Raw genomic sequence first — 23853 nt, forward strand, 5'->3', positions numbered from 1 at the left:
ATATTTATAAACCTGTTGACATATTTAGAATTTGCATATTTATGAAATTAATTGCAATAAATTATGGAGAAATGAGTTTGGTATATATATATATATATATATATATATATGTTAATTAGTGCAGTTTTTCAATTTATTTTAAGCATCCTCTGAATAATTACCATTTTCCCAAACCTTTTAAATGTAAGTTTAGATTTTTTCCCCCTTCTTGAAGTGAAATAATAATGAAGGATATATGGGAATGAAGTCCATATTCATTCCTATATATCGTGACCGGAAGTATGTACCTGTCAAATATTTTTCTTTGAAGGCAGATTGAGATGTTGTCATTGAGTACTTCACCATGTTTTCCAAAGGCTAATCACATCAAGTTGAATTCTATGTATCATTTCTTCGCAGTCTTCCTCTGTGATCTTTTGTCCTAGGTAAACACAGGAGTTTATTATATAAATTTCGTGGTGTTTCAATTGTACTGACTTCTTTTATGATGCATTTATTATACAATATTTTTGTTTTGCCTTTGTTTATATTTAATCCTTTCTTTTAACTTCCTACATTCAATTCATTTATCATTGGTTGAAGTTTTTCTGCAGAGTTTCCTAAGAAGAAACAATATCATCAGCGAATCGTAAATGATTTTGTTCTTTCCCATTTATCATAATTCTTCTATTTTTCCATTTCAGGTTTTCAAAATTTTCTTCTAGGGCTGCTGTAAATAATTTAAGTTTAATGGTATCTCCTTGTCTAACTCCAATTTTATAGAAAATTTTATATTAGTTCTGATTTTAAGGATACAGTTAAATTTTTATAAATAATTAAGTATATAATAAAACAATCTATAATTGAATTGTAATTGAAATATAAGATAAAATATTATGAAGTATTTTAATTTTTAATAAAATGATTCTAAAAGAATATTAATTTTCTTTATACACCTTTTTGTACAAAAACTATGTTTTATACTAAATAGTGGTTAATTTTAAATTACTGTAAGCATTGAGAGTTTGTTTCTCGTTTTCTTTCTTTCTTGAATACCGAAAGTCAGTGGCCTTTAATAATAAGTACAACTCAGCAATGGCAGACAAGAACATATGCGGATGTAGTCCGTTCTAAACAGGTTACTCATGAATAGGATCAGCTAGTACCACGCAGAAACGTGACAGCTATCATCACCTCTTATGAGGAAAATATGCCGCTAGGCTTCAGCAGATCCAACCCTACACCTTCCTCTATTAAAAGATTCCTAAAGGATATACAAACCATCATCACAGCGCTCACTCATGAACAGGAATAAACTAAATCCAGACTCACTGCGTGGAACACGAACGGCCTCAGAAATAAGGTCTTGGAGCTCCAAGAGTTCACCCAAAGACATCCGCCGGATGTAGTTTTGATAAGTGAAACGCATCTGAGATCATCGGGCAACTCTAAAATAAGAGGATATCATCTGTACAGAACTGACAGGTTGACCCACAGAGGCGGCGGCGCTGCTATTTTAATCAAGAATGACATTAGTCATCACTCTGTAAATATCCCACCTACTACTAATCTAGAGGTTACAGGTGTAGATCTCACGACCTAGGCTGGTAGTCTAAACATGACGTTTAAGTCGAACAGTAGTTCGACTTAAACGCCAAGCATCCCGTCTGGAACAGTCGAACTACCAATAACAACGGTCACATACTTGCTAAATATACAGGTTCCAACAACGAGGTGGTGTCAGGTCCCACTGAACCTACCCAATCATAATACGTATGGCACGGCTGATGTCTTGGACATAGTCGTACTGCAGAATGTGACTCCAGTACAGTTTAATGACACTAAATGATCTTTCGTCTGATCACAATCCAATACTACTACAGTTGGGAAACCAAAAAAAACTGTCCCCCCCATGCACACACACTCATTCATATCATTGGAAAGGCTGACCAAAGTACTCCCGAAATATATTGGTTCCGCTTATAAAATCAAAAGAAGAAATTGAAAGAGTTGTTAAAGACCTGACCCAACAGATTAACACAGCCATTACAGCAGTCACTACTTCCACAAATTCCAGAAGATATCATGAACCTGATCAAGGAGAGAAACAAGGCTAGAAAAATGTTTCATAATACCCGCGCACCACAAGCCAAACGAATCCTGAATAGGCTCGATTCTGCAGTGAGAGATGCCCCTTAAAGCACACATAGAAGTCAAGTTTGGGAAGAACGATTGACTTCTATCTCTCCTGATAATCATTCTATTTGAAAGCTAATCAGAAAGATCAAAAGCAAATCTCTTCTCCCTCTCCAAACGGATCTAGGCCTCATCCAAACTGATGCAGATGAAGCCGAAGCAATAGCAGAAAACTTAGACAAGCAATGTAAACCCTCATATGAACATCTAGACTTTAATCACATCTACAAGATCCATCGACGTGTCAGATGTTCATTAAAATCTTCTGTAGCATGCTCCAATCAAATTGCGTCCACATCACCAGCAGAAATATATGATATAATCAAGAAATTAAAAAACAAAAAGGCTCCTGGACCTGATGGCATCACCAACAAGGTGATAAAAAGCTGCTGCCTCGTATAGCTGTTGTACATCTGACCAACATAATTAATTGCATCCTCCGTTTCAAACATTTGTCCTCCTGTTGGAAGGTGATGGATATAATTCCAATCCATAAGACAGGAAAAGACCCGTACCTGCCTCAAAATTATCGGCCAATCAGCCTCATCTCAAATTTCGGTAAAATTGCAGAGAAAGTTATTCTTACCAGACTCCAAGCCTCTGTACACAACTTAAACATTCTTCCTAAAGAGCAGTTTGGGTTCCGTCAATTACATAGTACTACACAACAGATATATAGACTAGTCGAATACATCTCTGTTGGATAGAATTGGCAATCAATGCACTGGGGCTGTTTTCCTTGACATGGCCAGTGCATTTGATAAAATTTGGCATTTCGGATTACTGCATAAACTGGTCTCAACCGGAATACCATTGGAAATGGTTCACCTAATTAAATCATTCCTTTTTGACAGGCGCATGCAAATCAAGATCAACGGTGTGGTTTCGGCACAGAAATGTACCTTGTCTGGAATCCCCCAAGGATCCTTACTTGCACCGATTTCGTTTTCCATATACATGTGTGATATCCCGCACAATCCATTGTCATCTATCATGGCCCTCTACGCGGATGATACAGCAATATTAGCCAGACCGCTACAGCCGCATCTTGCCATCAAGGAAACCTACTGATTGAAAAATGGTTCTCCAAATGGAGAGTGCAGGTGAGTTCCCAGAAAAGCAAAACCATTCTATTCACCAGAAGATCGATGCTTCCTAAAGGGGACTTCATCTTCCTATTTAACACAAATTCCCGTGGCAAACAGAAGTCAAATACTTTGGTGTACTGCTGGAAAGAAGGCTAACTTTCAGCTACCATACTAAGGCTCTCTATGTAAAGGCATCAAAAGTCATTGCTCAACTCTATCCTCTAATCAAAAGTACAGTAAACTGAACACCAGAATCCACAAATCCAGAATCTACAAACTGATGGTTCGTCCTATACTCACTTATGCTTCTTCGGCTTGGAGACTTACCGCTGATAATAATATTCTCATGTTACAGCGAGTGCAAAATAAATGTCTCAGAATGATCTTAAACTCTCCTTGGTTCATAAGAAATGTGCAACTCCATCGAGTCACAGATGCCCTCTATATTTACACTTTCATGCAAACTATAGCAACAAAGTTCTTTTCAAAAGCATCTGTACACCCCAACAAACTGGCTCAACTAGCTGCAAATTACGAAGCAACGGATTACTTCAAACTAGAAGACCAAAAGCCATCTTAAACTCCGATTCTGATGTTTTTTTCTTAAAGCCCACTCAGGGAGAGCAATTGGCTCATAAATTTTTCCACTCAATGTTTCGCTATCAGATAGGGGAGTAGGAAAAGCTTTTATCCTTACCTTTTATGTCAGAAATGTTAATTGTATCTGAAATCATTGATCAGTGTTGTTGATGAATAAGCCAAGCAAAATACAGGATTCAAAATATTAAATCATCGTTTACATTAAGGACGAGCAGAAGGAAAGTGGTTTTGAAAACCTATAAAATATTGTGCTTCATTCACTAAAGTTCCTAAGATTTCATGAGAAAAATAAGGTGTTCCAGTTTACCAAGAATAATGTTTAGTACATCAGATAACGCCTTCGTATTTCATAATATACTAAGTGTTTATGCACTCTTACTAAATTACCGAAGACCGACTTAATTAAGAAATTTACTATTCTACCTATCTTTTTTGAAAGGGAATAATTTGGGCATATAAATGTAAATTGGCAGAAAGTATATTTCAAACATAGCTGGGTTTAAATCCCTCCAAATTAAATGCGTTTTAGAATACATTGTTTTTTTAAAAAAGTAAACACTGTTCTAAATTTTTAGTAATAAGCGTATGAAAGGAAATGAGCAAACCCATGCATGCATAATACACACACGCTCGTACACACATAAATGTAAGCATATACACTTGTATATATACACTTTCTGAGTTTATGGTTCGTGACTATTGAACTAATACTAATGAGAGATGGTTCTTTTAGGATTTATACCTACAACTCTGGAACATTTTCAGTTTAATCTTTGTATAAATGAGGTAAGTCAAAGTGCTAAATGGTAAACAACTTGCCCTAAAAAACGTAAGGAAATTTCCTTGGATATCTCCCTTAAAATCTACCCTTTGGGATACCTCTATCAAATCATTGTATAGATGCTCTTCACATATTTATTTGTAATTAATTATATATTCGTGAGTATAATTTTAATATTGAATTAACCTGAATTAAGGTTCACATTCATTTGATTTTAATGAATCCTGTCTCTGAAATGATACAAATCTAAACCTTATCAAAAAAATAAAAAATTACTTCAATTTAATATTTCTACAACTTATTCTTCTATTTATTAAGCATGTATAACAATATTTAATTACAGAAATTTATAACATGCATATTGCTAATATTTTTCCTCATTTTGTAGCCTCCAGCAAAGGAATTTCGCAGAGGGACTGTTAAGGGTTACTACTTAGGGTACAAAGTTCAGAGGACAAAAGAACAATACATCTACAAGACTTTGGATAGCACAGGTAGCGCCAGGGAAGAATACAACTTAGTTAACCTGCAAAGGTTTACCCAGTACGCAGTCAGGTTACAGGCTTTTAATAAAGCAGGAACAGGACCGATGTCTGAAGATGTTGTAGCTCAAACATTGGAATATGGTAAGTCACTTTATGTTTGTACCATATCAGATTTTCATCCCATAGTATCACATTCACTCGATAGATGGCAGCAGGCGGAAACAATACATGAATAACTGTGTTCCAACAGTGATTATGCCATAATATAACATTTTTTCTTTGTCTATAGGAATATGTTGATTTTAAATAATTGAGATGTTTATATTTTAACCATAAAATCACGGTTTTCCCAATACACAACTGCCACTAAAAACAGCTTCTGATTATTTCAGCATCCTCCGCTAGATGGCGGAAGTGTTCAAATGAATATTACTAGGGAAAAAATAAAAATATTCCCCATTTATATAGTGTAGAGTTTTCCCTATAAGCTAATGTTTAATAGAACTAGCTCTCTTCTCTCTCTTTGTGCAGTACATTATGTAGTATTTCATCCTGTTTCGATATTTTAAACTTTCCCAACTTCTTAAAGCACGTCAATAAATTTCTTTCACAGCATTCAGGAACACGATGCAATGAAATCTCTCCAAACGTTCTCCATCTTGCAATCCATTTTTCTTTCTGCAGTTCCGATGTTTTCTCTCAATTCAGCCGTCGGAGTCATATTTTCCCTCTGCACTTCTCCTTTGATAAATAGCGAGAAGCAGAGGCCACTGCTTCGGTTTCTCTCAGATCAATTTATCTTGTAATTTTCTTGATTTAAACTTTTGGGCAATACATTTGGTGTGCAGAGAATGGATTTAGAACTGTTAATGGGCATCTTTTTGCATGCAATCCCATAAAAATGTGTGAACTGTATCGTTAATAGCTTAATCGGTAACTCTCTGTGGTTTATAGCAGAAGTTTGCGAGGAAAGATATATCGAGGAATGTTAACTATTATTTAAAGGTCAGGTAACAATAGAATCAAAGAAATTTTATTTGGTTGTGGTCCATTGTTAAACAATAATGAAAAGCGTACGTTGTTGACTTTAAGCAACAACAATGATTTGAATTTATCTTCTGCCTTTCACGTGCACATTTTTTTTTCTCTTTTTTTTTAATGATAATTTCATCTACGAAAGTTAGAACCTTTAAACACATTAGTACAATGGGTAGGCTAATATTTAGATAATTCAAAACCTTTCTATAAAGAACTGTGAACTTTTTTTGAAGAAATTAAGGCTTAAGAAACGTGATGGCGTCATATTGAGCGAGGTAATTCATCTACTGAATAATGATATTCAATAACATCTATTCCCATAGTGATATTCATATCGATAGCTTGTGTGGTTCGGAAATACGCTTTATATATTGGTTTGGAAAAAAATGAAAATAATTTTTTTTTTTTTTTTTTTAACTGTACTTGCTTCCGGTCAAATAAATGCAGAAAACTGAACAAACCTATCAATTAAAAAAAAAACATTCAAGATGGTCCATTTTTTAATACGCCAGATTTGTTGTATTTGTTCCACATAGTTGAACGTGACAATTAGACTTAATGAGCCTGATGTTCACAGACCGTAAAACTTCAGCTTGTTGGCAAACTAATCATTACCGAAGATCTCAAATCACCTTCAAGGAGAATAACATCAAGCCTTGAAGTGTTTTTCCTCCCTTGGTTGAGGAGTTAAGATCTCATCGTGCAAAGCGTAATTAAATTCGACACAACAGCCATATTTATTTATTTCACATAAAGTAAACAAGAACGTGGATTGGTTATGCGTGGGAGAGTACAAATCTCCACTGTGTTCTCATTTCAGGTTCACTGCCCCGGTGTAATCTCGACCCAGATTTCTAATACTCCTAAGTCAATTAATTCACATTCATCTTTAAGCAATCCACCGGGCTCTAGTTCCCCGATCTCTTAAAATACATCAAAATACTTCTACGTGAGATGATTGCCACCACCACTCGTGTTCTTGATGGAAAAAGAACCCGGATGATTTCCAACGGAACTGCGCACATCACTTTATGCTACCAACCACGCAATGAAGTGGATACATTCATATAACTAGAAACACGAAAAAGAATTTTATTTCATAAAATGGTTCGTTCGTTAGTTATACGTAGATTGTCTCTGGACAATGGAGCATTAACTATTTCTTATACTAGCATGTGCTTAGCAAATATCTCTCAAAGCCTTCACCTTTTATTAACTGAATTCAAATCTTCTTACCACTTAAATGACAAAACAGAGGTAGCAAATTACATAGCACATTAATATCGTGTGTATTACGAGTCAAATTGGCTAAATAACCATTTCAGCTTTCATATGATAGGATTTTGATACATAATGTTGGTGAGTCATTTTCCCTCAGTATATTCACCCCTATCGTGCATTCTCCACCCGATGTGAGTTCTGCTGATTCTCATCTTACCTCTTTTAAGTCTCGCTGACGTCTTCTCGAGATTTGAAAACCAAGTAGTTCAGAAACCGAAACAGCTCCTAGTAGGGTTACGTTGCGCGTAACCCGAAACAGAGAAATGAAGGTGCTGACCCCCTTCCCCCCTTAATTCTTCCTCTTAATTCCTGCTTTTCGCTCGACTTTCGTCATCCGTCCCGTACGCAAGCAGACGGCAATTTCATTTAAGTGCGTAGTTGATGGCATCTGCAGACCACAAAGAATTTCGTAACAGCTAATCTCGTTACAGCTAATTTAGCTGCCTTAATTAACAACGTTAGCAGAGCTCACAGTAGCAGAATGAGAAACCGGAGAAACAGGATCTGCCCGCAAATAGTGCACATTAGAAACGCTAATGAATTACCGTAATATTTTCGGCCTTCTTCCTATTACTACTCGACGATACTAATTCAGATATCTGAGTAGAGAAGAAAACTCGTTTCTAAGGATTAATATCGCCTTAATTCTGTCAACTGCATACGTCGGTGATTATTCCGAATGTGCTACCCTATTCGGTGAGACATCGCGATCAAAGTATTTGATGGTATAAAGTTCAGTGGCGATATTGGATCTTCTATCTTTGTGTAAACAATGACTCAGTCGTAAAGAAATATGTTACGCTGCGATGCACGTTTGTCCTTTGTAACACACCTCGTTCCGTTAATCCTCTCGGCAAATATCCAAACTGAACTTTTCGTGTTCATCCCTTTGTTCTCTCTCATTGCTGCCAACATTCCCATCATGTACTGAAGCAAAGGTTTAACTGTCAACGTTTGTAGCGGTCAGGGAACGATAGCAGGGTGTATTGGGTGAATTCGTGCACAATTAACAAATGTCACCTCGCTGGGAGAAATTAAGTCCTTCACTGAAGCTTGTCAGCACAATGATTCGATCTGTCTATCGGGTTTTAAAGGCTTTATCGGCAAGTTATGGATTAGGAAATTTAGTTGTTAACTAGCATTGTTCTTTTCAGCTTTGATGTTAATCTACTAATATTTTAACACACTTCAAAAGTAACAATTTCCACACCTTCACCTATTGTTGTTTTTATTCTAACTTCATAGCACGAGAACGTGTGCTAAATATGCACATTATAAAATCTACTTTTTTTCATGTCAATTGTTTCATTGTTGAATAAATTCCATTCTTTGGGTCTTTCAATTGTTGCGTCACGAACGTGAATGATTGTAATTTACAGCTGTTTGATTAATAATCAATCATTATTTGTTGTTTTATTGTCCTTAGCATATGATTGTGTATTACTGTCACGTTTATGCAACAATAAACAGTACAAAGAATAACATTCATTACCGGCCATCAAAAACAATTCTCAACAATACATTAATATTATTACCGTTGTTTATTTTTCAGCTATCTATTCTAGTCTTTAAAGAGTACCCTCTCTGCCTTACAAATATTTTTTTCTTTACACTGCTATAGCCTGAGCAAAAAAAAACCTCGTTGCAAGTATAAAATGCACGTATTTCTAAAATCCAATTCCCATGAGTTAAAGCCAGTTAAATGTATTTATTCTACAAAGCATTACACCCATAAAAATGTACATTGATCAGTTTCTAAACGTATAATTCCTTTGAGGAAATGTCCATAAATTATGTGGGTATTGTAACTCGTTAAGCAATCATACTAATGGAGTCTAGCTCGCACGCTAAATTGCGTAGTTTAAGCAGATAAGATAGCTCAAATGTGAAGAAATTAAATTTATCGATCAACAAGAATGTGTTTTTCTTTCTTTATTTCGGAACAAAGAGCAATTTTCCCCCTTCTGTCGACTTAAAAGAGTCTACAAAAAGAAATTAAACCGTTTTCTATTTTTTATTTCTCCATTACACCGAAGAAAAGGAGGTTATAATCCTACGGAAAGACAGGTAGCAAGAAATAACAAATATGAAATTAAATTTCGCTTCCAATTTGGCAAGTGAATATTTCACTCGACGAAAAGCGTAACTTGGGCATGTAAGGAAAAAGAAAAAAAAAACGAACAAATCTATTTCTGCAGTTTTTGTGTGCCTCCACAATCTTACTACATCTTAATGTTACTTACTCACGGAAGGCCACGTTTCCGTTATATCCACAGAGTTCCATAATCATTTCTTATATCAGACTGATCAGATACAATTCTTAAAACAATATTTTGTAGCGCCAGATCTAACAAAAAATAATTATGTTCAAACTCACGCACATTCCCTGAATAAAATAGAAACTAAACCATTATCGTGTGCGCGTTTGTACGCTCGTTCATATGTTCGTTTTGATCAAAGGAAGGACAACAATCTTTCAAAGATATTGTAGCGTGATTTCAACTTTCTTCTCCCATCCAATTCTTGCTGTCATCTCTGTATTGTTCCCCTGTACATCACGCTTTTCTGCATAACTCTGGAGTTATGCAGTATAATTTGACGTTGAAATGAATCCACAATTGCTAAAGGTTGTGTTAAGAATAAATTGCGATTTTTAGCATTTTTTTTTCCCTCCTAAACCCATTTTAAGGTAACAAAATATTTTATCAATTCATTTTTCACCGTATTCGAAAGATATCACCATAAAGAAAGGAACAAGAAAAGGTTGTTTTTCTCAAGAATATATATTATATTATTATTGAAAAAAAAATTAAAATGTCACGTCCGGGTGGCTTATTCAAGTCGATTTCTGGATCAAAAAATGATTTGGGGATATTATTTAAAGAAATCGTTATTTATATTTATATCTTCTTCCTCTGCTGCGTGTTTTCCCACTTCATACACACACACACAACTTCGTAAAGTAGTAAATAAGAGTTATTGTATTGCTCTTATTTAGTACATGAAAAGGTGTTTTAATATTAGTCATTTAATAATTACTCGTTTAAAAGAAATACCATATTATTAATTGTAATAAGTTTATTCTTTCTCTTTCCAATAAATGCTTTACACAAATTATTTTCCCTTCATTCGTTAGAATTAAACTAATTGCAAAGGTCCCCTCCGTTACTCCTTAAACTTGATCAGAATGTTACGTATTCAAAAGTTTTCACACAAAAATGCAATCCCATGAAAATCTTCACCTTTTCTTTGTAGTAAACAACTTTAAGATACTCCAATTTTTCTTAAGGCTTTGCAATTCACGTCTGAAGATTTAACGTAAACCAACTCTTTCTTTCTTTTCGATTTCCCAAAGGATTAAAAGCGAGATTGTAATCTTAGTAAAAATGAAAAAGACAGCGTTCATGGAACGCACAATATTTAGAGATTGGAGAGAATTTTTTTTTTCTTTTACCTTTTTTTCATCAGTACTGTTTTCTTGCCTAGACATTGGCGCATTGTTGGAACTTTATAGGGAAAGAAAGAAAAAAAGAAACAATCTTCTCATCTTTCCGAATCTATTGTTCCCATGGGGCAGGGGGAAGATTTTTTTATGGTTGTGCACATTCTTTAGTTTTACGTAAGTTCTCTCACGGAAAATCAATCTTCTGCAGTTGTTTGTGTCGTATTTTACTTCGTATTGATCTCACATTCTTTCTTTCATTCTCTCTGGTTTCTTGAGATTCCATTCACTTGTCCAAACCATCGACTGTAGCATTTTGTTAAAATAAATTTAACCTATATTTTCGTTTGGCGTGTTGCTGTGTTTTATCGCCACGATAGAGACTTTCTTGACAGCTGCTATTGAATTAATCGTTCAAAATGTCCAATAGACCCGCCTGCCTCCTACCTAGCAATGGCACCGAGTAATCCTACCTTATACGCAAGTGTTCTGATATAAGGAATGTTATGATTGGGCTGAAACTAAAACAGTGCACGTGAAATGCATAATTTCGACCTTATAGTAAGCCATAAAGATACTTTTGGATTTGCTTCGTTGGTCGGACCCAAACTAAAATGTGCACATTGCAGAATATCCCAGAATGCATTAAAAACATTTCATACTGGAAGCGTAGATGTAATAATCAGAACGATTGCATTCCATACCTTCTAAAATGAATCAGAACTCGTCCAATATGCCAGTGATGGGTATATTGACCTAACCAAGGCGCAAAACCATCATGCCAAGAACAACTGAAAAATGGACCATTCTTTATTCTGTCTAGCATAATAATCTTGCAGCAGCTGCTGCCTCTCTTTCCACCAGAATATTTTTACAATATAATAAATAAGAAAATTTTATGGTATAACAAACAATTAAAAATGCTTATTTGCAATCAGCAAAAAATATATTGCATAATTATTTGTTATAATAATTAATAAGTAAGAAAACATTAATATATATATATATATATTATGAAATATATTATAAAATTATATATTATGAAAATATTATGAAAAATGTCACAATAAGATTGAACAAATAGTTTACATCTATTGGTAATGTTTATTTATCCTTATAGTCCTTATAAGGACTGGCTGAAAGGGGTGAAGCAAGAATGGGAAAGCTTTTCATATTCCCCGTTGTGTGTAGAGTACAGTGTAGGGATAAGGTGTTATTGAGGTATTAATGCTCTGATCATGGCAAGAGGTAACAGCAATAGCCGAGCCTCAGTTAGAACTTCATTGGCTACGGCATTGCCATCCATTACTCTCCTTGTATACCCATTTTAGTCGCCTAGTACGACATCCATGAGCTATACATTGGTGTTATTGTTATCCCGGCAACCACACGGGGAGATGTTTATTTAGTCCTTATAAGGACTGGCTTGAAGGGGCGAAGCAAGAATGCTTATCATGTTCCCCGTTATCTGTAGAGGACAGTGTAGGGATAAGGTGTTATTGAGCTATTAAAGCTCTGATCATGGCAGGAGGGTAACAGCAATAGCCGAGCCTCAGTTAGGATTTCATTGGCTACAGCATTGCCATCCATTACCCTCCAACCAAACTCAGATGTTCATTTGGAATTTAGAATTTATTATAAGAAAGCATTACATTATAAAACTTGAAATGTGTACCCTGCATATTTAAAATTTAAAAAATATATTTCTAGATAATTAAAATTTTATTCTAAAATTAGTGAAATATATTAAATACTTATTTAATTTAAAATGTTTAAATAAATATTTCATTATGTAACAGAAGATAATTTAAATTGTTAAACCTTGATAAATCATTTGCACAACGTTTTAATAGCTTAGTTTTATATATATATATATATATATATATATATATATAGAAATAATAAAATTATATTATACAAAGGTGTATTACAGAACAAACTATTTTGCACTTATTAAAGTATTTCTTAAAAGAGAGAGAAGTATCACTTCCAATCCTTATTGAAGAAATCACAAAGACAAAGAATTCCCGTTGAATCTACAGATGTGGAAAATAATGCTGTCATGACCTGCAAATGATTTATCGGTAATTTAGTAAGTCTATAATTAATTAGTAAATTAGTTACTAATCTAGTTAATAATTTGATAATAGAAACGATTCAATAGTCAGCATGATAGCAGTTATTCAGATAGCAATTCCTCTTCTGTTGGCACTACAGCCCCATGCAGAGCCTTTCCCTCCCATTTGTGAGTTTCATAACTCACTACGAGGTGGGGTCGTAAACCCCCACGCTGAATCGTGTGTAATTGCCTGTGAAGCGTTGTGTTCATAGGACCGGTTTGCCAGCTTTGCGAGAGGAAAAACCCCAAATAAACTGGGGAGAAAAACCCTGCAGTCCACGCCCTAACTTGGCTATGTCTGAGAAAGATCCTTAAACTCCTCGCGTCAATGATGAGAACCGAACGCAGGAAACTCCTTTCCCAGGCATATGGTTGCGGAGCGCGTAACCACTCGGCTAAATGCGCGGACAGATAACAATTATTTACATTTAATTTTTCATTTGCTGTGATATATATAGAATTTGAATGATATATAGAATCTTACGTGGGAATTAGCCCACGGACTGCATGTCACATACACGTATCCCTGTTCAGCTATATCTCTTGCAGTTCTATACATGGAAATCCTCTTTATGCTATTCTTGTTAACAATATTAATTACATAGTGTAAAATATGTCACTAATGTATTTATTAACGGCCATTTTAATGGATAACCATAATACACATTTACTGAGTAATTCTAAGAGTTGTCCTAAAGAAATGAAAACCTACACTGGAAAGTCTAAGATTAAAATTAGGGCTTCAAATCTGATCATGGAAAATGTCACCCAGTGAGAAAATTGGCATTTTTTTGGGGCAAGTTATGTTTGTAGTAGTAACCATGTTAGCATACTGTAATTGCTTAAGAAACGACTATATATGTTTTTTTTTTCCAGATCCACCACCAGCGCCATCTGTACGGATTGTTTCCTCTACAGCAACTGCAGTGCATGTAAGCTGGCGCGTGGATTCACCTCAAGTCACAGGTATGTAGGATAACACTCGATGAGAAACGTACGCTAATAATTAATGTTTTTTGGATCATTATAGCACTAGTTAGTGTCAGAAGTGAAATGTTTTGATTAAAATCATTGTTTTTTTTACCTGTAATGAACTTAATTAAAATATCCTAGCTCTTAATTTCCTTCAAGTTTAGCAGTATTTATTATTGTCAACTTTTGGATTTTAATGTACTATTAATTGACAAAAACTATGCTTTTAATTAACAAAAGTATGCCATTAAAAAACAACCCAACCCAGCTTTCGAAATATAAATCCATTTCGAAAGCCATCGAAATATATTTATAACGAAGAGAACTGCAAGCTTTATTCGAATTCAGACATCGTCCGGCATTACTAAACCCAATCTCCACTATTCTTACTAATTTATTATACCAATAAGAATATCCCACATTTCACAGGGCTTTCATTCAACAAATGGAACTGGAATATAAAATTTCATAATAAACTAAATAGCAGTGTACAATCACTTTATAATCTTTTATATTAAATAGAACTTTCTACGTATTAATACTTTGTATTTAAATTGTTGATATTTACCGACGTTTTAACAGCTAGTTATTAGATAAATATTATTATTATTATTCATGCTTATCACTGTTATGCCAATTAAAGAATCATATTTGATGTTTTCACAAATATGATTCATAAAAACAGCCAAAAAGAAAATTACATAGTTTAGTAATAAATTAAATCATTGACCTTTACAGATGTATCAGGGAAGAAAGATATGTGACTTCCAGGGTAACGAAGGCAATGCCGCAGCCAATGAAGTTTTAACTGAGGTGCGGTTATTGCCGTTACCCAGCCATGACTAGAGCTTTTAGCTCAATAACACCCTATCCAAACAGATTTTCTTCGTTCAGATGACGGGATAAAGAGTCAAGGACTCAGTCCATCTCCCAGTTCTTTTAAGAACTTTAAGAACAGATGTATCAGGTGGTGATCGACGGTGAGATGCGGTGATTAATACCCTTGGAGGGTAATGGATGGCAATGCTGTAGCCAACGAAGTTCTAACTGAAGCTCGGCTATTGCTGTTACCCTCCTGCCATGATCAGAGCTTTAATAGATCAATAACACCTTATCTCTACGCTTTCCTCTACAGATAACTGAGAAGATGAAAAGCTTTCTTGCTTCGCCCTTTTAAGCCAGTCCTTATAAGGATAAGGACAGATGTATCTCATGCGATGACAATTTCTGAATCTGTAGCGCCATCAGGCGTCCGAACAGAGAAGTAACATCTGATTATGTAAACAAAGCGATTAAGCTGAGAAATCAAGCAGTCCAACGAGGAAATGTTCACATTCACGAAATTCTTGTTTCTCTGTATAATACACAAACGTATAATATAGAAATCAGAATTGGTTTATACAATCGATTGCCAGTAGCGTTGAAATAAGGTTCGAAACAGAACACGGCGCAAATTGATGTAGCATGCACTAACTTGGTTCGATTTTTTTTTTCTTCCCCTATCACGCTATACAAGAACGTCAAATCGACTAGCCATGATTAGGGGTTGTTTCGATGAAGGTTGTTCTCTTGAGGGCTAGTGGCAGTTTACTGTTTTATGGTTGTTGTTACTGATTGCTTAGATCTTGTCCTGCGGAAAGTGGAGTCTCCGGGGAGTTGCTGGCCATTCACATACTGTTCGAGTGATGTAATGTTCTTTTACGAGTTTGTTTTGAACTCAGTAAACGAAGGAGAACGGGATAAAACGCATCTGTGTTGATCGTTTTACTTTTCTTAAAAAAAGCAAAAAAAAAAAAAATCCTCGCAGTTCAAATTTTATCGAACATCTTAGAACGGATACTGAATATTCACTCGCCAACATAACATCTTAATCCAATGTATGAATATTCTAATTTGAACTTCTCTTTAAGTGAAACGTGTAAAAGGTATATAAAGTGTACCGTAGAATAAAATCGTTCAAGGTTACAAAATATACGGTGTAGAAAAGTTGGAAAGAGGTTGAAGGTGACAAAGAACTTATTTATTGTTATTGCCTCTGCACATGACAAGAAACAAGCACGATCTTACAGAAACTTCAAACGATATTACATATTTCACCAAAGACTGTTCTTCAAGCATTTGTTCCATAGTACGGGTACATTCACACCTCTGCTGCCCACGTAAGAACAAGTATTTATAACAGTAAACCTATCTTCACGTGGCCGGATTGCCTTTAAAGAAGCCCCTGATAATTTCGATTCATTATTATTATTATTATATTACTACTACTACGTGACACCTCCAAGGAGTCCAAAGACTCATCGATGTTATAATGCTAGAAAGATGAGAAATGTATTTATAGTTTATATTACACCTATATGCAAATCAAAGCTTGTCAAATATAATTTACATTAATAACTTACTCTTACAGAATATATTTAAAAAGGAATTTTTCAAAAAGTCATGTTGGATTTTAACTATGCATTTTTTCTCTCACATTTGTGTTTAATATAATTAATTAAACTCTATTCTATAAAACTATAGATAACAATATTTGAAAACGAAATTCCCCCCATAAAACTATAGGGGATTTTCCCCTACAGTTTTATGGGGGGAAAATCGTTTACCTCCATAAAACTAAAGGGGAAACGAATGGGTCATCACATAAGAGATTCATCGTTAAGAGAGAAAGATATGTCCTTTTCAGGACTTCCAGGGTAACAAATGGCAATGCTGTAGTCAATGAAGTCTAACCGAGGCTAGGCTATTGCCGTTACCCAGCCATGACTAGAGCTTTTTAGCTCAATAACACTCCATCCACACAGATTTTCTTCATTCAGATGACGGGATAAATAGTCAAGGACTCAGTCCATCTCCCAGTTCTTTTAAGAACTATTAAGAACATTCGTTGGAAGCGCGCATCTTGCATATCTTCTGCCACCTTCGATAACATGTGTAAGGTATTTTAAACCATTCGTCTTTTAATATTGACCATTAGTCCAGCTGTATGTTCAAATAGAACCTGTATAATGAGGTGGTGCATGACCCTGTTAAAATAAACATAGTAGCAATTCTATAGAACTGTTAGTATAGAAAGCATTGGCATTATATAGAAATGCTGCATATCGATAACATTCAATGTAATACAATCGAAGACTAGAATCCATTACCAGACAAAACAGCTCTAGCCTAAGTTTCACTTGAAACCTTAAAGTTTCACTTGGGGTGATGTATTCGAGAACATGCATTATCCTGACCTCTTCACATCTCCTTCCTCCCCTACACACACACACACACACACACACACACACACACACACACACACACACACACACACACACACACACACACACACACACAGTCACTTACGCGATTAGAAAAAGCATTGTAAACGATTTATCACTCCATATCACGAATCCTAAATGTTTCACGAAAAAGTCATGGTGTGCCTTACACCAATGTAATCTACATTATTAATGTCCTACTGATGTTTGACTCAGCTTATATGTAGTTCCAGTCTACAGAAACAGACTGTGCTACTCATTATATATCGCCTCCTACGGCAAAAATAACGGTAGATATTGAACTTCTGGTTGATCGTCTCCATATAGAACTACAGAGACTTCCATACTACTACTTAAAATTCAGCTGGTCCCTTTTGGAATTAATCCCCTTTTCTAAGTTGGTATCCCTCATCATCTCATTGGCTGATTATGTTCGCTACAATGCAAATTTTTTAACAGTGCGGCATCATACAATAATAAATCTTGCAATGTCCGTAGTTTTACATGCACAATTGACAATATGCCCATCTAGTCTAGTTGCTACTATACATAAGCATGTAACTTGGTAAGTGCTTATATCTGTATTTTAACATAGGCAATGATGATATTCAGCTTTTCAATAATGATTGGACTATTTCTACGACTACATGTCAAGTCTTCGAGATACTCTCGCTAACTTGTCTTTCTTCGAACTATCTTCACCTTTGTATAAAGTACTTGTCGGGGGGGGGACTTTTTAATATTTTGAATATTTGCATATATACTGGAAATCGAACGTAATAGGAAACAACTGAAAAACACAGGTTGAATATTAATATCACGAAACAATAATGTTACAACGTTACCCATAATACCACAAAAAAGGAAAGAGCTCAAATGGATCACTTTCCTTTTTTACACTAGTCATCAAAATAAGGAGCGCTATTGTCTGTCTTCTAAAAAATCCTATTAACGTATGTTTAAAACTGCATGCATGAACATTACACTGCATACTTTGGGATTTTTGTATTAATTTATGCTTAATAATATTGATGTAAAGATATCTAGACTAAAATAGTTTAGCTGCACTTCAATAATCTTCTGTATGGAACATCATACTAATCCAATCCATTATATGTTCTCTCCTTAATCGCCACGCTCTACATATTTTCTCTTTTATAATTTCATAGAAATGTTATATATAAATATAAAATTAAAAAGCAAAAAGCTGGAATTGCCCCTCATACCTGTTATGGTAATAGGAAATTGTAATGGAAGTATATAATTTTCCTTAGTGTGATCTGACCACGTATATTTTTTTCGTTACGCTGAGCTGCTTGCACGGTCTACCGACCATTAATGAAACAATATTATGCTTGGTTTTTTGACTCCGGAACAAAATCGACGTTCTATGTTACTTCTTTACAGCAGCACTTGACTTCTATGGTCAGAAATGTTTCATCCATTATTCTTAGACTTATTGGATGGTGTTATTAAAAGTAGGTTTCTGAATTATTAGTGTTAATATAGGAACATATGTTCGTCGCTTATATTGGACTAATATGAGAAAATAAAATTTTTAAATGTATGGGATAATATAAATGTTACACTTACTAGATAAAATAGAAAAAGTTTTAGGGTCGCTATTCGCCAGTATAAATACTGGCAACTTTGTGTAGAGTGATTAGTTTTAAAGATATAGCCCATACATTTCCGTATTCACTTGCATGAAACCGCTTGGCATTATAAGGTCTGCAGTTCTCTGTTCCGAAACACCCTCATTAGTTAGGATACCAAGTTAGATGGAAATAGTGCAGCCACTTTCTTTCAGAAATTCGCTCTCCCCCCTACAAAATCCAGTTTTTCTTTAAGGAAAATCCATTTCTCTTGTCTCTCCATCGCATGTCTAAAGATAATTATTCCTGGGGAAGCCAATTATGCACATTGCAACATGGTTTTGTATCTTCTGTAGATCGATTTCCACATTTTGAAGAATCTCTAGCGACCTTTTTCCAATCCCAAGCAATAATAAAGAAATCATTTCTTTAACGGTGTTCCGTAAAATAAATATATAAATTGTTATTAATTCGCCTCGACTTCAATGATTTATTCATTACTCGGCAACCTCTCCATAAATTCAACCCAATTTTATATACGATTTTTGTATATTAATTTTGATGGCGAATTCATTCTCACATCTATCTGGATCGTTTTATTGAAATATAATAACATAAAAATAGAATAATCTTAAGGTATATTTCCTTTTGCTGACATTCATAAGTATTCCTCTTTTTCATGGTTTTAGACTTTCCAAAAAATCTAATGATTCAAAATTACATCATGTACACGAAAAGGTATAAAATTCCATAAATATATGAACAACTTCAGTTATGAATTAAACCCAGGAAATTATCATCTCATCTCATTTCATCCACTTGATAATGGGTTGAGTCCACTAAGAAGAAAAGGTCTCCACTTATCGCGATCTTTAGCCATCTCACTCATGACTCTATAGCTGGGTAGATGGGAATGTTCTTTCAGCAACTTTATCCAAGTACTTCTTGATCTTCCTCTAGGTCTTTTTATTCCTATATATCCATTCAGAGCTAAATATGGGAGTCTATGAGGAGCCATTCTCTGAACATGACCAAATCATCTCAGTTGATGCTTAATGATTGTGTCTATTATATTATCTGGGAAGTTTAAATCTGTTCTGACTTGATCATTAGTCTTGTGTTCCATCCAGTGGGTGTTATTAATTTTTCTGAGGCATTTCATTTCAAATGCTTGAAGTTTCTTGATTGGTTGTTGAGTTAATCTCCAGGCTTCTGAAGCATAAGTAGCCGTTGGGATAATAATTGTTTTATATAATTTTAATTTTAGACTCGTTTGGATTTTTTATTTTTCCATATTTTGTTTAGTTTATTCATGTTGGTCCAACCTAGGTTTAGCCTGTGTTTTACTGTTTCCATATTGTTGAGGTTACTAGATATAAGACTGCCAAGATAAACATATTTATTACATTGTTCTTTTGTTCATTTTAACAAAAGCTTTGGTGTCTCCATAATAATTTGTAATAAATGTTAAAATATCTGAATCCATTTTATGTGTTTTAGGATAGTGATCAATTTGTTTCTATTAACTGAATCAAAGACTTGCTTAAAATCTATAAAACAACAGTATATGGGCAGGTTGTATTCCCAATATTTTTCTGCTATATTATTAATGGTGAAGATATGGTCTATGGTGGATCTATGTGGCCTGAATCCTGCTTGGTTTTCCTCTATGATTTTTACTGTAAGCACCTGTGTTCTCTTTTGTATAATTCGAATGAATAGTTTATAATTATGACTTAAGAGTGTTATGGGTCTATAATTTTCACATATTCTTTTGTCTCCTTTTTTTGTGAATTGGTATAATAATTCCTGTTTTCAGTCAGTTGGGATTACTCCAGTATAAAGAATTTGATTAAATAAATTCATTAGGAAATTAATAGCTTCCTTGCCACCATATTTCCATGGTTCTATAGATATTTCATCTTTACTTGTAGCTTTTGAAAGTTTCATTTGGTTTATTGCATTTATAATTTCTGCTGGAGTTATGGGTGGTGCCTTTTCATATATCATCTTTTCTGTTATACTTTCCTCCTCCTGTTTTTTTTATGTAAAATTACAACAAATGATTGGAAAAACTTTTTTTTTCTGGCTAGATTGGTGAAACAAGAATGTTTTTCATATTCCCCATTATCTGTAAAAGAAAACGCATGGATGGGGTAATATAGGGCTACAAGCTCAGGTCATGGCAGGAGAGTAACAGAAATAGTCGCGCCTCAGTTAAAACTTCATTGGCAACAGCACTGCCATCCATTACCCTCCCTGGGTACTCATTTTATTCGCCTCGTACGACATCCATGGGCTACAGTGGGGGCTATTCTTATCCCGGCCCCCACACGGGGTACATTTATTACTTATCTACTAATGTAGATAAGTAATAGTTTTGATTCTGGTATTCAGTTTACTGTTCTTTTGATTAGAGGATAGAGTTGAGCAATGGCTTTTGATGCTTTACACAGAGAGCCTTGGTATAGCTGCTGAAAGTTAGCCTTCCGTCCAGTAGTACACCAAGGTATTTGACTTCTGTTTGACACGGGATTTTTATGTTAAACAGGAAGATGTCCCCTTTAGGAAGCATCGGTCTTCTGGTGAATAGCATGGCTATGCTCTTCTGAGGATTCACTTGTAGTCTCCATTTGGAGAACCATTTTTTAATCAGTAGTAGGTTTTCTTGCAGTTTTTTGATGACAAGGTGTGGATGTAGAGATCTGGCTAATATTGCTCTATCATCCGCGTAGAGGACCATGGTAGATGACAATGGATTGTGCAGGTCATCACACATGTATATGGAAAACAGAATCTGTGCCAGTAAGGATGCTTGTGGGACTCTAGACAAGATACGTTTCTGTGCCGAAACCGTACCTTTGATCTTGACTTGCATACGCCTGTCAAAAAGGTATGCTTTAATTAGGTGAACCATTTCCAATGGTATTCCAGTTGAGATCAGTTTATGCAGTAATCTGAAATGCGAAATTTTATCAAATGCACTGGCCATGTCAAGGAAAATAGCCCCAGTGCATTGATACCAATTGTATTCAATTGAGATGTGTTCGATGCAATTTTACCCAAATTTGAGATGAGGGTGATTGGCCGATAATTTTGAGGCAGATGTGGCCATCTTCCAACAGGAGGGGAAATGTCGGAAACGGAGGATGGAATTAATTATGTTGGTCAGATGTACAATAGCTATACGAGGCAGCAGCTTTTCAGGTCCAGGAGCCTTTTTGTTTTTTAATTTCTTGGTTATATCATACATTTCTGCTGGTAATGTGCATGTAATTTGATTGGAACAGGTTACAGAAGATTTTAATGAATATCTGACATGGCGATGGATATCTTGTATATGTGATCGAAATCTTGTTCACATGAAGGTTTACATTGCACCTTATCGCACAACCTTAAAGTCCTTAAAAGGATTGGCTTAAAAGGGCGAAGCAAGAATGCTTTTCATCTTCCCCGTTATCTGTAGAGGACAGTGTAGGGATAAGGTGTTATTGAGCAATTAAAGCTCTGATCATGGCAGGAGGGTAACAGCAATAAATATACGCTTCAGTTAGAACTTCATTGGCTGCAAGCATTGCCATCCATTACCCTCCAAGGGTGAATCATCAATCAGCGCATCCCACGGTCGATTGATTCAATCTCTTCTCGCAGAACGTCCTTATATGGATTTCATTCAATCCAATACCCTTGGAGGGTAATGGATAGCAATTATGTAGCCAATGAAGTTCTAACTGAGGCCTGGCTATTGCTGTTACCCTCCTGCCATAAGTTCTTAAAGTTCTTAAAAGAACTGGGCGATGGACTGAGTCCTTGACTCTTTATCCCGTCATCTGAATGAAGTAAATCTGTGTGGATGGAGTGTTATTAAGCTATTAAATTAAAGCTCTGATCATGGCAGGAGGGTAACAGCAATAGCCGAGCCTCAGTTAGAACTTCATTAGCTACAGCATTGCCATTTGTTCCCCTGGAAGTCCTAAAAAGGACTTTTTTTTTCTGTTCCTCCTGCCATAACGTTATAGCATAAGGCCTATTATACGTTATATTTAAGGAAAAATAATAAGTGTAGCTATATTCCTCAGGATATAATTTATAATTTTCCGAAATTAATTATTTTTTTAATGACTAATTTAGTATATATTACTTCCCATTTTATTCTTAATGTATTATAAAAATTTACTCTAAATATTATTATTACTATTATTTTAACTAATTGAAAATAAACATCTTCTCCATTTTGTCATAGTTTCAGTTGTATTTTCCCTTGTCATTTTATGCCTTTTTTTCCGGAAGTTATCAGTGGTTGTTTGTTCTGTTTCTTCAGTGCATTTAACGACATTTTTTTCTTTATCTTCTCATGTCTGATGTTTTATTGTGTTTCCCTATATTAGGTTGCAATACGCATTAGTTTTTCCACGTTTCATTAGCACCCTCCTTATCGCCTTTGCCCACTATATCGAAAGCTGGCAGTTAGGCTTAACTCTGAAACGCTCCCATTAAAGTGTCATTTGTAATCTCTGTCTAGTCCTTACTAATGAAACCTTACAAATGCGTTAATCCCATCCAAGGAGGGTTTAATAACGTCAGTGATCACCCCTGCGCCCCCCCCCCCCCTTTTCACCTGGTAACAGCTTTAGCCTTAGAACGTAGGCCGTATTATTGTAACTGTCGTGAATAGTTTTCGATCAAAACACGTACACGCAGTTCAAAGAGGGCAGCTCGAAGAATAATGATAGCTAAGTACTCTTTAAACAGGCCCCTTTCCCGAATGAAAAACAACGCAGATTAACGACCCTCGCCCTACATTATTATCTCTGGATGGAGTTATGAAAGACAATTTTTCTAAAGTTTACAGTAACAAAGCACCGTGTTGTTCTATCAAAAGATGATTCGTTAGTGCTTTATAATTTAGTAGTGCATCGACATCTGCTAGTGAACAAGTCCTTTTGGGTAATTAAAGTCGGGGCCACCTCCTTCGTAGAGTATTGCTAGCCGGCAAAGGAAAGCACACGGAATG

The 23853-nt window shown here is 35.2% G+C and overlaps 1 protein-coding gene across 1 annotated transcript in view; it reads left to right on the top strand.

Moving 5' to 3' along the window:
- LOC150094685 (cell adhesion molecule Dscam1-like) overlaps positions 1 to 23853 on the top strand; it is a 639127-nt gene that overhangs the window by 482916 nt on the left and 132358 nt on the right. Inside the window, exons 17-18 of the mRNA XM_090411623.1 lie at positions 5033 to 5270; positions 13886 to 13975. Coding sequence (XP_090267749.1) covers positions 5033 to 5270; positions 13886 to 13975 — 328 coding nt within the window. The remainder of the gene's footprint in view (positions 1 to 5032; positions 5271 to 13885; positions 13976 to 23853) is intronic.

This window comes from Typopeltis vanoorti, chromosome 21 (assembly GCF_054136105.1).
Source record: "Typopeltis vanoorti isolate ZY-2024b chromosome 21, IOZ_Tvanoo_1.0, whole genome shotgun sequence".
NCBI classification, from domain to species: domain Eukaryota; kingdom Metazoa; phylum Arthropoda; class Arachnida; order Uropygi; family Thelyphonidae; genus Typopeltis; species Typopeltis vanoorti.